Source organism: Setaria viridis, chromosome 1, assembly GCF_005286985.2.
Source record: "Setaria viridis chromosome 1, Setaria_viridis_v4.0, whole genome shotgun sequence".
In the NCBI taxonomy this organism is placed as follows: Eukaryota; Viridiplantae; Streptophyta; class Magnoliopsida; order Poales; family Poaceae; genus Setaria; species Setaria viridis.
The window spans coordinates 37,326,249-37,341,030 of NC_048263.2; the positions used below are offsets into that span (position 1 = coordinate 37,326,249).

Sequence of the window (14,782 nt, forward strand, 5' to 3'; positions counted from 1 at the left end):
GCTGCATCGCTCACGCTGCCTGTATTGGACGAGCAGAATATGCGAGATGTCAAGTTATACAAGTCCGGCGTGAGGACGTCGACGCCAAAATCAAAATATCCGACCCTACACTAGCATTTCTCCCTTGGGATCGAGCGCCCTGCCCCTCCCTATTTTAGAATTTGTTCGTCACCCCCCGTATCAGCGTCATGACCTCGACGTCGCGATTTATCCTGCAGCATATTATACATACTTGCGAATTTAGAACCGCAATTATTTTACCTGCAGACAGAAATAGCATTGTTTTTATTCGCAATCACGGGCACGGGGATGACGCGAATTTCTGTCCTGAGTAAGAGCAAATTTTAAACATGTGAGTTCATACATCTCGACCAATGCCCATCCGACAACGTGTTCGAAAGAGGATTATACTACCGGAAACGCCATGGGAAAACTATTAGAGGAGGCGATGATCCGTTGATCCTTGACTGATTGGAGAGCTAAACAAGACTGCACCCCTCTGGTGATCCGACAAGTAGGCCTAAGAAAAAGGCAGAGTGTACCTGCCATCTCTAGCTCACTCCTTACAGACTTGGCTCTCCCTATAAATACCTCCCTGCTCATTGCTTCCGAGAGCAAGCAAAGCAAGAGAGCTGTGAGCTTCTTCTTCCTCCTCCTGCTCCTCCTCTTCCCAGTAGGAACTCACGTGTGCTCACGCACGCACGTAGCTCGGTCGCCGGAAATGTCGACCAACTCGAGATCCAACTCCAGGGCCAACTTCAACAACGAGATCCATGACATCTCCACGGTGCAGAACTCCACCATGCCCCCCATGTACTACAGCGACCGGTCGCTGGCGGATTTCTTCCCTCCCCACCTCCTCAAGAAGGTAAGAGAGCTAGCTGCATCGTCTGGTTGATTCTGTTCTTGCTTTTGTCCATGGCTGCCTGAGAGCTTTGGGCTAATGCGTACGTGCTTCCATGGCGGCGCGCTTGCTGCTCCTGTGCAGGTCGTCTCGGAGGTGGTGTCCACGTTCCTGCTGGTGTTCGTGACGTGCGGGGCGGCGGCGATCAGCGCCAGTGACCTGAACCGCATATCGCAGCTGGGGCAGTCGGTCGCCGGCGGGCTCATCGTCACGGTGATGATCTACGCCGTCGGCCACATCTCCGGCGCGCACATGAACCCCGCCGTCACGCTCGCGTTCGCCGTGTTCCGCCATTTCCCATGGATTCAGGTACGCACACGCGCAGCACGAACAACGACAGCTGCGTATGTACTTCTTGTAGCAGAATTGAGCCATAGTTGGCCATACGATTCATTCAGAGGACAGGCATGCACTTGAGAGTTGACATACAACTCGTCACTGACATAATTAACAACAAACCCACAATTCCTTTCGCTTTGTTGAACTCTTCTTCTTTTGACATTCTTATTTCGATAGTTTTTCTAATGTAGTATATATAGTTAGAACATTTCAATCTATTACATATTTTTGTCATAGAGAAGATAGATGTTGGCAAGCATATGTACAACTACTTTGAATGCCAATAGGGTATGATTTAAATAGGAGTACCAGCACAAAATGGCCTGTTCTGACCAACAAGCCGTCCAACATGGATAGTTGGTTATCTGTCACCTGGTTTTCTTGTCACAGCTAAAACTATTTTAGGGCTCTTTTCAGAATTGAACAAACCAAAATCACGGCATAATTAAATACATGGCTTAACTTGAGTCGCACAGACTTATCAGGATGTGGTCATGGGCCCAGATTATTCACTTTTGTTTAATTTAACGCGTAGATGCCAAATTCTGCAGTTTAGCTTGTGCTCTGAGCTAAAAGAAAGTCAAAACCCAAAAGCAATTGGTCAGTATATGTTCATGTAACTTGCTGTCCCGGGCCAACCAATCGTATATCTTTCATATTCATCAGCCAAATAATGCCCACGAGGAATTAAGAATCTTGCAGCAGCGACCTTAGCTTAGCTTGTTCTCCTGATCTCCTCACACGTCCCTTTCCTTGTCCAATTTGATTGCTGCCTGGCTGAAACCCGGAGCCCCAGCACAATTAGCAGCAGCGTTAGCAACACACAAATAATGCAGAGTATACTATACTATATGTAGGCAGGCAATACGTTGGGCACAGCATGTGAAGGGACGACCGGGCCCAGCTGACGACATCACACGAAACCAAGCACGAAAACCGCCGGCCTAATGATCGAGCGATCGAGCTGCAGCAGTAGCAGTTCGTTCTAAAGTTTCGAACAGACAAGGACATGCCAGTTACTGCTGTGACTATGTGAGTCTTGAGCCTGTGACAGTTTGAGCAGTACTTGAGCTAGTGGCCAGAAGGCGTATGCATCACCATCCACAGGCCATGCACCAACCGCGGCCGGCTTGGCGTCGGCTACGTCGCTTTCGGGGTTCGGGGCACGATCCCCGCGTTCCCACGGCCGGAGACAAGTGCTCCCGGCCTTTTTGGGAGCCCACCGCGGCTGGAGCAGAAGCTGCAGGGGGCAGGGCAACTGCGAGGGTTTGGTTAGCCGTTGGGTCGCCGGGGTGGGCATGCCACGCGTGCGGCCGCGGGCGAGAGGTGCCGTGCGGGGGGAGTGACCACAGCGCACACGCCGGGGCATGTCGCATGTGCACATATATTCGGCGCTGGGGATCGGTCTGCCGGAGACGGCAGCGCGGCCGGCCTCTGGTTCGGGCACCCTATTCCGGCAGCTGGCTGGCCCAGTTGCCCGCTGCGCTGCCATATCCACGGCGACGGGTGAGGCTGACCCGAACCGATTCGATGTGCCGCGAGCACCGCAGCTACCTAGCCCGTGTCCGCAGACCGCAGGTGGAAGATCACGTGCGGAGCAGTGTGCTAGCTGCTCGATCTGGGACACCGGACACAGCCAGGGTCCAAGAATAACTAAAGATCGATCGATCTGATTTTTATATATATGTATCTTTGGGACGCGATGCTGTTTCCTCTTTCTGACGCTGTTCCGGGTGCTGACGACGAGTATGGCATGGCATGGCAGGTCCCGTTCTACTGGGCGGCGCAGTTCACCGGCGCCATCTGCGCGTCGTTCGTGCTCAAGGCGGTGCTGCACCCCATCACGGTGATCGGCACCACCACGCCGACGGGACCGCACTGGCACGCGCTCGTCATCGAGGTCATCGTGACCTTCAACATGATGTTCGTCACCCTCGCCGTCGCCACGGACACGAGAGCGGTAAGTTCAGTTTGTCATCAGGAGCTCTCACAGGTCGTGGAGGCACAGCGAGCTGTTAAGGTTTTTTTTTTTCTCGTTGTGAACCCAACCTGACGTGTTCTCCTTGTGCTGTCGTGGATGCAGGTGGGTGAGTTGGCCGGGTTGGCTGTTGGTTCCGCGGTTTGCATTACGTCCATCTTCGCAGGGTAAATACATATATACGCGCGCTTAGAAGCTGACAATTCGTTAAATTCAACGTTGAAAATAGATGAGAGGTCCACGTCAATCATCTGATTACTAAACTACCACTTGCCCCTTACAACTAGTAAACAACAGAAAAATCCAAGACACGATTAGGCGACAATGACGATTCTTTAATTCAGCATGCAAAGCGTAGCACTAGTACGCCAGCCCTGACCTGGTTCCTACGCAAATTTGACCCTGTCCTGTCCTATCGTGTGCGCCGGCCGGCTGCTGAACGATCAGATCGATCGAGCACAACACGTCACACACTGACATAGCAACAGTAGATGCTAGATGGTAGTAGCAAGTAGTAGCATGGACGAAATGAATGAACTGGACACTGAGACGCGAGGGAAACCCCGAGTGGTGATTGCAGGGCGGTGTCGGGCGGATCGATGAACCCGGCGAGGACGCTGGGGCCGGCGCTGGCGAGCAACCTCTACACCGGGCTGTGGATCTACTTCCTGGGCCCCGTCCTCGGCACGCTCTCCGGGGCCTGGACCTACACCTACATCCGCTTCGAGGAAGCGCCCAGCAACAAGGACGCGCCGCAGAAGCTCTCCTCCTTCAAGCTCCGCCGCCTGCAGAGCCAGTCCGTCGCGGCGGACGACGACGAGCTCGACCACATCCAGGTCTGATCGGTGCAGCTAGGATATGCGTGTCCGGAGGAGCATATCGAGATAGTACACACGCAAGTAATCACTTACTCTCACTCCTCGGTCACTCTACCTGTGCTGTATCGTCAGTACTAAGATAGTAGCTTAATGTCTCTGTGTGTGTCGTCGTCGCCTCTCTTGTACCGATTGATCGATACGCACTGGCACGTGTCTGGTGATGGTGTGTGGCACGGTAGATTATGGCTCGCTCTGTTAATGTGCCAGAGAGCTGGAGCTTAATTTTGGGACGAACACTGTGTGCGTGCCAATGCAAAGTGTATCTCTCCTGATGTCGCTTGTTCCAAAAGTTGGTGGTGCCTACTGCTATATAAACAGTGTCTTCTGCCCGATCTTCATTGTTGCCTGCAGCTGAGCTGCATGCATTTTGTTGCCATTCCTGAATGAATGAGTGAGTGACAGAATATTTCACCAATCATCGGCGCTTTTGCAGAAATATATAGATGAAATGAACCACATTATTCGGTCCTCAGGTGTAGCTTTCTCTCCATGTCGATGATTCGATTCAAACCGGCACCAATTGAAACACTTTGCTACCTCATCATGTTCATTATCTCTCTTTTTTTTAAAAGCTCTGCGACATCATGTTCTTATCTAACCCAAGCTGGTTTAAAGCTACATGCTCATTCCCATATACTACCAGGCATATACTACTCTCTTCTTTATGGCTCGCCTTTTGTCATCTTCTTTTTGGATTTGCGTAAATTTTGGTTCCCCAGTCCAAGGGAGTAGCTTGGTCTAGGTGATCATGATCGATTTTGTTACCCAGCCGTCACTGTCCTTGCATGATACTTAATGATGCAAACCTTGTTGAGAAAGGCGGATCGATCACTAGATTTTTTCTTCAAAAGAAGCATAAAGAAAATTTAAATAAGAAAACTGGATTTGGAATCAACAACTAGCGGCTTAAAGTAAGCCATCTGTAGTTGGAGCCTGATGATATTTGGGACGGATGCTAGACCATCATTACCTCTTTCTAACAAAGCTAGAGGCTCACAATTTCAGACAGGTGGGCTCTACATGCATCTTTCCGTGAGATGAGACAGGATTACACAATCATGGTGATGTAACCATTGCAACACGCACATTAAGAAGTGGTGTGCCGCGTGCGTCTAACAAAAGTCTTCATCAGGCGTTTAAGTGGTCCGTTCCCCCAAGTGCCCGTCATACTCTTCTTTGGGAATGAAAAAATAAGAATGCAGATGAAGAACAGTGTTAGTTCCAAAATCTGTCATCTCAGTGCAGGAGGACGTGTCATACACACAATGAAACGCTGCTGCACAAATGCCGCTACACGGTTCGACTCTGGAATAAAATCTTCGACTGGACGGCCACACACACCACCCAGGCAGGATTGGTCCGCCTTTTCATCCGTCAATGAATGGTGGACGTAATTAGGATTTATACCTGGCACGCTCCGGAAGGATTTCAGATCCCTCAGCATTCTTGTATCATGGGAGTTTTGGAAGGAACGCAACGAAAGAGTTTTCCAACGAAAGCTCAAAAGCTTGGACCAGCTACTGCGCAAAATTAAGGAGGAAACACGATGTTGGATTCTAGCGGGTGCAAGACACCTGGGCGATATCTGTCCGCTTGAGGAGTGACTTCATTTTTTTTAACATTGCTGTATAGTTTGCTTCTTTAATTTTTTCGGCCTAGGCCTGTAACTCTCTTCTCTATTAATTAATACAAGCCCGGTAATCTCTACCGGATCCGCAATTTCAAAAAAAAAGTGCAGGAGGATGGAACTTAGCTCATTAGAGATGCACAATTCACTGCTCGTTTTATGGACATGGGATCCGAGAAAAAGATAGCCACACAAACAAGCCGGCACTCTTGATTCTTCGGCACACTCCCAAGGGTTCGCACAGTCGCACCCACTTGAGACAAAGAATACTATGATGCCTGTCACTTAATGCCCCAAAACTGTCTTCCCTGTCATGGCCTCACGCCGCAGAAACGCAGAATCCAATCACGCATTGATCGGACACAATCGAGCGAGTCGTTATATGCTCGGCGTTCGCCATTGTTCCAGGGCCCCCAAGCATCTCAAAGCAGTCGCTGAATGGCTTCGCTGCTGTTCCGGTTGCTGTCGTGGATGGCCTCCTAGCCTAGGTTTGGGGCCGTCGCTAATCGATCTTGCAGCCGGGAACCGGTCGCCATGGCTGGCCTACCATCTGTCCGTCCGTCGGCGTCGCCACTGAATTCATGGCACTGTTTGAGAGAAAGGAGCATCATGGCGTGCTCGAAGAATCTAGACATCATTTGATCTGTGACCACACTTTTTTACTCATAAGAAAGAGGATCATGCTTTACACATGATATAACAGTGTTCCGTACACCACTCCAACAACCTATCTTCTGCACGACTATAATCTTAGGAGCCATAATCTCTACAGTAAAAAAAGCAAATCGCCTTTCGATACGTCGGTCCGCCATCGATCGCATACTGTCCCTCCATTGCCTCGCGATGCAGCCGCGCTCCTCACGTACGCCGTTGATCCGATCGATCCCCTCTAAGATATCCCTCACCTCCTACGACGACCGCGCCTCCCTCTCTGGCCCTCCGATCCAACCCTAGGCGCCCTCCCTCGTCACGTTCGACACACATTCACCGCCGCCTCGCCTCGACCCCACGCCGCTGTCTCCTCTCCTCCAACACCCGGTGCCATCGTCTCCTACGACCCGGCTCCACCATCTCTGCCAACTTGCCGTAACAACCGCGAAGGCAACACCGTCTACATCGCACTATGCCTCCGCAAGGCGACAATCCAACCCGGCGAGTGGTGTTACGCCGTAGCCCACGTGAAGAGGAGGGCCCTCCCTTTTTGCCTCCGCCGCTTCACTGCGCTCTCCCTTCTTACCTCCACCGCTCCTTGCCCCGCTGCCGCTCCTCGCCACATGTAAGAGGTGAGGGGCGAGGGGGGGGGGGGAGAGGAGAGGGGTGGCGATGGCAGGGGTGACAAGGGGATCAATCTGTGTAGGGGAGAGAGGCGCGGGTGAGAGATCGGATGAGGGGATGAGCGGATAAGTACGTGTGGGGAGGGGGGTGAGCGTGGGGTGAGAGAGAAGGAGGGCTGACACGTGAGGGGAGGTACCCGCTTCACCCGGTACTAAAGGGGTCACGGGGGCTCCTCGGGGACTAGCCGTTAGGTCCGGTATTAAGGATCACATTAGTACCGGGCCAAAATGCAACCGGTACTGAGCCTCGGGATGAATGCTAAGTTTTCCAATAGTGCTAGATACCATGACTTATTCACTTGAATACCATTGCTTGGATACTTGAATACCATGATTTAGATATCAAGAATACCATAGCTTGAATACTTAAATACCATGATTTGGACCTTATCATAGTTTGGTTTGCATTCTTAGGACCTAGAAAACCTACAAGATACATGCTAGACAAACTGTTAGTCCCAATAACTATGTTGTCACTCAATCACTAAAATCACAAACTATGGTTTAATGGGATCATGTTCGCTACAAAATATATACTTATGGCTCATGCATGTATGCATACTTGGTTTGTATGGTGGCACATAACATTTCTATATTTACTCTGACTCTCCGAGTGCTACTGCTGTCAAAGACCTACACGTCCACCGCTACAATCGCTACCAGTAGGCTACTGAAACCAAACAAAGAAGTTTCAGTTTGCACACGGGCCCAGCGCATTGAGAAAAAGTGTAGATAGATCATAGATGCATCGCACGCATCGCGCATCATTGGCCACTGGTTAATAGCGAGGTGACGGTAACGACAGTATAGTACGACACTGAGGTGAGCTACAGCTACTCATTTGCGTGCGACTACTACGCCACGTACCTTTCCTTTGGAGGTCCAAGCTGCCGCCATGGAGTAGGACGACGACCCCCTAGCGAATGGGGCAAGGTCGTCGATGGCTTGGATGATGGGTTGGAAGTTGGAACCATGCAAGTCAACTTAGCAGGCCGGCTTTGTGGATAATAGAGAGGAGTTGCTGTTGCCTCATTGCCTGTAGTCAAATGATTAAGATCGCAGACTACCAAGTTGCGAACTTGCCTATCTGCGATGAATAATGTAGTAGGATAGGAATAGGATGGTCTCTCCTGGGGAAAAAGCGCCGCGCAAATAATCTGGGTCGAGGACGACAGTCACGACGAAGGGCACGAAGGAGAGGTCGATCATGGAACACTCTGCTAACGACGCTATCCTGATAGACACCAGACGGTCAGACTCTGATCCGGCCATACTCCGGCTCCAATTTGGTGGGTTCGTCGTCGATCTGGTCTCTGATGAGACCAGCGCACACTCACAGATCATCATCAGTTCCTGAACATCCTAGACCTGATCTCGTAACGCAGTCGTATGTGCACCACGAGTCACAGTGCTGATCTGAGACTGAAAGACCGGCGTCGCTTTACTGCAATGCAATGGCCACCGGGGCTAGCAAAAGCAAGCAGCATTGGCTCCTGAATCTCGCCGCGTGCACGTACGGGCAGCATAGTCATGTCAATTATTCGTCGATAGATGTCACGTAAGTCGATCTGACAGCGAAAAACTACCGTCCCGCGTGGTCAGTATCGAGTGACTCGAGGACCGGCCGGGACGTGGAAAAGCACGCTTTTCCGTTGCCCAAGTGAAGTGCTCTGCTTACCCTGACCAGCAACGATGTGCTTTCAACCGGCCGTTCCATCCGCGCGGGCGATCGACCGGCCACCCGGCGGCACCTCACCGGCGCCGACATCTGACGACCCGGCCCTCCTCGCCACTACGCACGCCGAAAGACGCCTCACCCCCAGTCCCCACCGCTAGTGCACCGGGGTCGCCGTCACCTCGACCGCGCGACGCCCCCGAAAGAAAACCCACGCGGCGACGTGAACCATCCAAATCCATCACACACACGGCCGCGACCGGGCGGCCGGCCTCCACGCGCGGGCGAGGCCGGAAGCGTACGTCGCGACAAGCTCTCCGCGTCGCGTACGCGGACGGGGCGAAATCCCCCGAGCCCCGGTACGGCGAGGCAGCGCCACGCCGCGCGCGCACTAGCGACTAGAGCCAGCCGCCCCCGTGACTTCTCCCGTTCCCTCCTCAGGTGCGCGTCCCCATCGCGGGGCGCGTGCGGTTAAACTCGTGCCCGCACCACCGCCGCCGCTTTTCCGGTCGAGGTAACGAGCGCTGGACTCGCTCGCCGTATGATTGATCGGTCACTTGGTCTGCTGGTCACCAGGGCGCCTTTTTTGATCGGCCGCGGTAGCGGCAGGATCTTTTCCGTCACCAGCTTTTTGACGGATCTCTGGAGAAAGGCGACGCGGCTGTGCGCGATCACTGGCGCACTGGTGCACTACCAGCAGATCCATCCATCCATGATGCATCTACAATGCACAGCCACAGCTCGGCCGCTCCCGTGTCCTGTCCGTGCGGGTACAATGCTTGTTTATGCTGGCACGTATCCGGCGTCGCTTTACGGGATGCCACAAACGCAAAAATAATCGAGGCCTTTTGCTCCGCGCCAGAGCTGGAGGACGATCAGTGGTGGCTGGGATCCGGGTTTATCTTACGGGTCTGCTAATGCAATCTCTTTTTTTTGGAAATATCAGAGGATCACTTTACTAATCTAATCTAGATTGATTCAAAAGCAGGGGGACAGTGGCGCTGGCGCACTCGTCACACGGTTTCATTCGCTTTACGACTGGTCAGGTGCACAGCAAGAGGATTCAAATTCACCTTGAACGACGCTAGAAGAGACGGGGTATCAGATTGTCACGTGCGGCCGGTCCTTTGTTTATGAAAATTAGTGGACGCATCAAGCAGATTACTCCACCTGGCACCTGGCGCATTCATCAAAGTGCCGGTAGATCCATAGTTGCGTGATTCCTCAGCGCAAAAATTGCTTTTTGCATCTGCAATTGCATCTCGTCCATCTGGAACAATAACGAAGCTAGCAACAATGCGATTATGCAACCCCACCATTAGCTGCTTTTGATGCTCGATGTGGCATCTATCATGCGCCCTTTTTTTAGAAGTTGGAATGGCCATGCGTTTTGGGTGGTCGTTCTTTGATGTTCTTTTATCTCCAACCAAGATATATGTGCGCGCGCATGATTGGGATGGGACTGATCAGAGCTTACTGCGAGCTGAAGGAACTGGAGTGCATCCATATCGTCCTTGCCGCGACAAATTTGTCATGCGATAAAGGGATTAGATTCAGATGATCATGTCACCTTTTTTGTTGGACATAAAGTACCTGTTACTTGCATCATCCGCTTTTTAGGCTCCAAAAGCTCTTAGATACAGACAAGAATGTAGGCACCCTTGTTCCTAATAACACCACTTATCAAAAAAAGTTGCTCAGCGCAGTATATTGTTGCAGCCTTCCTGCTGGCAAATTGTGTTTGCTTGACTGCTCATTGCAACCCACCAACATTGGTGGGCTGCAGTTGGGTAAGGCCCATTAGTCTTCACAGCAGAAGCCTTCCTTCTGTGAGCCCAACAAAAAAAAACATCGTCTTCCCAAAGAAATTCAATATGATTTAAAAATTAAAATGAAACAAAGAAGTACAACCCAAAAAAGTACGTTGTTTCTAAGGTGTTGTCTGCATCAAGAAACCTTTCTATTGTACTGCAATAGCATTAAACTTTTTGTTGTCCCTTAGAATGAACGGCTCATCTCTGTTTTGCATTTTCGGTAGGACAAATGTTTTGAATTTTCTGCCAAGAACCATGCTTAACCTCGAGCAATAGTAATAATACTACTATAGTACTGGGTTTAATGGGCTTGAGAAGGAGTAAGAGATGTCTGAGTCTGACCAAGAGAGGAGCCGAGTGATATGGAGATTTGGCTGCATGAAACCTTGCAAAACGTACCACTATCGAATAATGGACCTCTCGTCCAGTGCATTAGTACCGGTTGGAATTGAACCCGATACTAATATGAGCATTAGTACACGGCTAGTTCTCTAGGATCGCCCCGTGACCCTCCTTTAATAGCGGTTAGGGGTACCAACCAATACTAAAGGGTGCACATTAGTACCAGTTGGTGCCTTTAGTACTGGGTGGAGCCTCCATCTTATCTTCTCACCTGGCCCTCTCCCTCGGTCCCTCCACCCTCTCTCTCTTCTCTCCATCTTATCTTCTCACCCGCCCGGCCCTCTCCTCTCCGCCCTCTCCCTCCCTCTCTCCCTCTCCCGCCGGACCTCCCACTCTCGCTGCCCCTCCCCTCCCCCATTTGCTCACCCCTCACTTGTGGCAATGAGGAGCGGCGGCAGCGCACGGGGATGCGGCTTCCCACGCATGTGGATGCGGCTGCCCACGCATGTGGATGCGGTGGCGATAGTGAGCTCCCCTCACTCTCCCTTTCTCTTTCTCTTTCTATGATCCAAGAGCGAATCCAGCCGGTGCGGCGGCACGAAGCTGGCGCATGGCAGGGATGGCGGCGCGCGGGGCACGTCTCCGGCGAGGGGCCCAAGGGTGGCGGGACGGCGCGGCGGGCGGCGGCGGGAGGGCTCGGGCAGGGTGATTTCATTTTTTTATTTTTAATACTCTTTAGTACTGGTTATTTCAACCGATACTAAAGGTCCCTCTTTAGTACCGAACTAGCAATACCAGTTGCGCAACCGGTACTAAAGGGAGTTCCCAACCGGTATTGATGGAGCTTAACAACACCTAGAAGTACTGCAAAAGTCATGCACTTACATGGGTGGCTCGTAGAAACGCGACCTTTCAATCAGGAGCACTTGCTTTACACCCAAGCAACGCATGAAGCCTCAGTCAGCGTTCCCAGTGCATCGTACACGCATGGTGAAAACAGGGTGAGGCTGGCACGCTATCTTTGTGTCGTTCCGTGCTCAGCATTCTTTTTCCTCGCTCGCCTCGTTCCCAGCCGACGCGAATCGGTTCCCGGCCTCCGTGTTTCCATGGAGCTGTTCTTGGTAACAAGTGTGGAGTGCGGACTACTCATCGCCCCTCTTTGGTTTTCCCCAGTTTGGGAATCGGTGAGTGTAGCGTGGCTTCGTTCACAGATGTACTAATTCTGGCTATAAGTCTTGGAGTACAGTCAAGATGACGCGGAAACAAGCGACAAAATTCGATGCACTAGTTGAGTAGGACTGTAGGAGCATCTTGAAGCTTGAGATGCCAAGATTTCCATGATCCAGCAGAGTCAATCTGTCCTGAAACTTATTTTCTCTCTCTAGCTTTTCAGTAAGTGCAGTGAACGAAGGTTATAATTGACAATATTCAGCATAGAAAGCATGTGGAAGCCTGAAATGTTGCCTGCACTCTGATCTACAGCAAACATGTTTAACTACAGCCTACCCTGCTTGGGACTAAAAGGTTTTGTTCTCGCTTTTGTCATCGCCAACGGAAACTATAACTGTTCAGATGCTTAAGCCTAACACGAGCCTGAAACACTAGTTGCAGGTTTGAACTGATGCTGAAACGCCAAGCATGTTTATTGGGCCCCAGGAGCCACTGTCCCATGCCACACGTGCACGGGCGCAATGCCGATGTGCGAGGCTCGGCGCACAATGCAGGTGGCAGCGTGTGTACACGCACAAACACAGCTTGAGCACATCGATTAGCCGCGGAAAAGAGTGCAGGGGGATTAAATTGGGAGTCTGTACCCTGGAAACATGGGATCCTGGATGCTAACAAACTTATTACCGCAGGGGGGAGGGGACGCGCGTGCCGAGGCCGCATGAGAAGAAGAAAACTTGAAACGGAAGGGTTTGACCCACCCGATCGAGTAGGGGCGTAGCAGAGGCCGCACGAGCGGGTGGTGTGGACGTACGTGTGGTGTGGCACAACAGCTCGATCGAGGTCAAGCAAACAAGAGACAAACAACATACCTTCCGAGGTGAGGGAGAAACGGCAGCTGCATTTGGCCCACCCGTCAGTGTCTCCAACTGGCATCACCATTTCCCGCCTTTCAGGTTTCGGACACCGTTAATGTGCGAGCATTGAGGTCAAGAGATTAACTGGCAAGTGCAACTTAGGCGACTGAAAGTCTGCAGAACAAGAGCATCAGCAAGAAAAATTAATCTGAAAGATTTTGGTAGCAGTACTACTGACAATGGGGCCCATGATTAAAGAAACACTGGTAGTACAAGAATAAGTATAAACTCTCAATAGAAAATTGCGTCGGTTACCACAAACCGACCACTGGCCTACGTGCTCAGAGATTTGACCCTAGAACCCTCTATAAACCCCTGTTAGTGACCTCTGGTTTCATTAATCATAAGCTTCTTACACTGTTGGGTGCTTGGAGGACAGGGTTTGGAAAACATGGCCCATGGGATTTTGGGTTCCATATTTTTTTTTGCCCTTGCTTTGTTATTTCTGGTTGCAAGGGAGGAATGAGAAGGTAGCACTTGGATCCATGCAGGTTTTTCGCATCAATGTCTGTGGAAGTTCTGCTGACGAGCCCAATGCAGCACCGTGTGCACGAATGGGCAAGTCTGAAGGTTTTGGTTAAAGAATTGATGGCATGTGACTATGATGGTGACCTAGTGATCAGTGAGGTACCTTGGATTTTGCTCATACATTTTTTGGTAACCCAGTCAGCCTGTTTCATCTCATCCCTGACACCATGGTGCACTGCACACATCAAGCTGTGAAATTAATCCAATGACCGAACAGTTTCTTCAGAAGAACAAAAGCTTTAATGGCTAGATTATACTTAAACCAAAACATATAAAGGTTGTCAAGTAAGCAATCCTTGTTGGAAGCATGTATTGGCTGCCAATAGTCAAGAAAGGTGTGCATCCCAGTTCATAAAGGTTGTTGTCCATCAAGGACAGGCAAATCCAGAAATTTCAGAGTAGCGACAACCAAATGGAGCAAAAATCATCTCTAAACGACAAAGGTAGTTAATAGGTTATGTTTGCAACCCCGCAATGGCGGCACATTCGACAGCAGGGATATAGAAATTGATAATCTAGGGATGAGCATCATCTTAAGTTCTTGACAAAGCCCCTTTGGCCGTAATACCTTATCAGCAGCGAATATGTCACTATCTACACAGTAAAATAATGATCGAAGGATTGAGGTTACATTTCACAAGAGTTTGACTAATCACAACATTACAAAAGCCAGAGACAATGGCATTGTTCCATCAATGAATGATAAAGAACTTTTGCAAGACATGACTCCGGATTTTAGCTCTATCCGTGGGATGTGAAAAGCACACTTCCATCAGCTTAGCTAAGTTCCATTTGATTAGATGGCAAGGGGAGCAGAATGCCAGTTCGGCACTTTCATAGCTCTATCCGGATTCATAATTAGGTGGCATGCATAAGCTTTTTTACAAGCAGTTTCATAGATTGATTTATTTTTCCCATATCTGATTCGACAATCTATATTATTCAAATAAAAAAGAAAAAAATCCTTCTTTGGAAAAGAACAGACTATGCCATGCGCCCACATGCTACAGAATATCAGAGATCCGCTATATGGTACTCAAAACTGAGGAAACGACATGTACATTTTTCTTGGAAACTTTTTTCAAATCCTTTTTGTTTTGTGTTCAGAAACCTCTCCTCCAAATTTAATTATAAAGGTGAAAGAAGAAAACGATATGAAAGAAGGGGAAGCGTGTGGACCAAAAATGATTTTGGGATCATGAGAGAATGAAAGGTATATATGCACATACCAATGCAAATATATATATTGTCAGACGGAATTAGACTCCAAGAATATGCA

General features: G+C 50.3%; 1 protein-coding gene across 1 annotated transcript; it reads left to right on the forward strand.

Annotated features, from left to right (window-relative positions):
• Positions 1–600: 600 nt before the first annotated feature.
• LOC117857214 (aquaporin NIP2-1) lies at positions 601–4,431 on the forward strand. Its single transcript, XM_034740136.2, has 5 exons — positions 601–868; positions 989–1,213; positions 3,009–3,203; positions 3,327–3,388; positions 3,802–4,431. The coding sequence occupies exons 1-5, from the start codon at positions 722–724 to the stop codon at positions 4,061–4,063; spliced, it is 891 nt and encodes a 296-aa protein (XP_034596027.1). The 5' UTR covers positions 601–721; the 3' UTR covers positions 4,064–4,431.
• Positions 4,432–14,782: the final 10,351 nt, after the last annotated feature.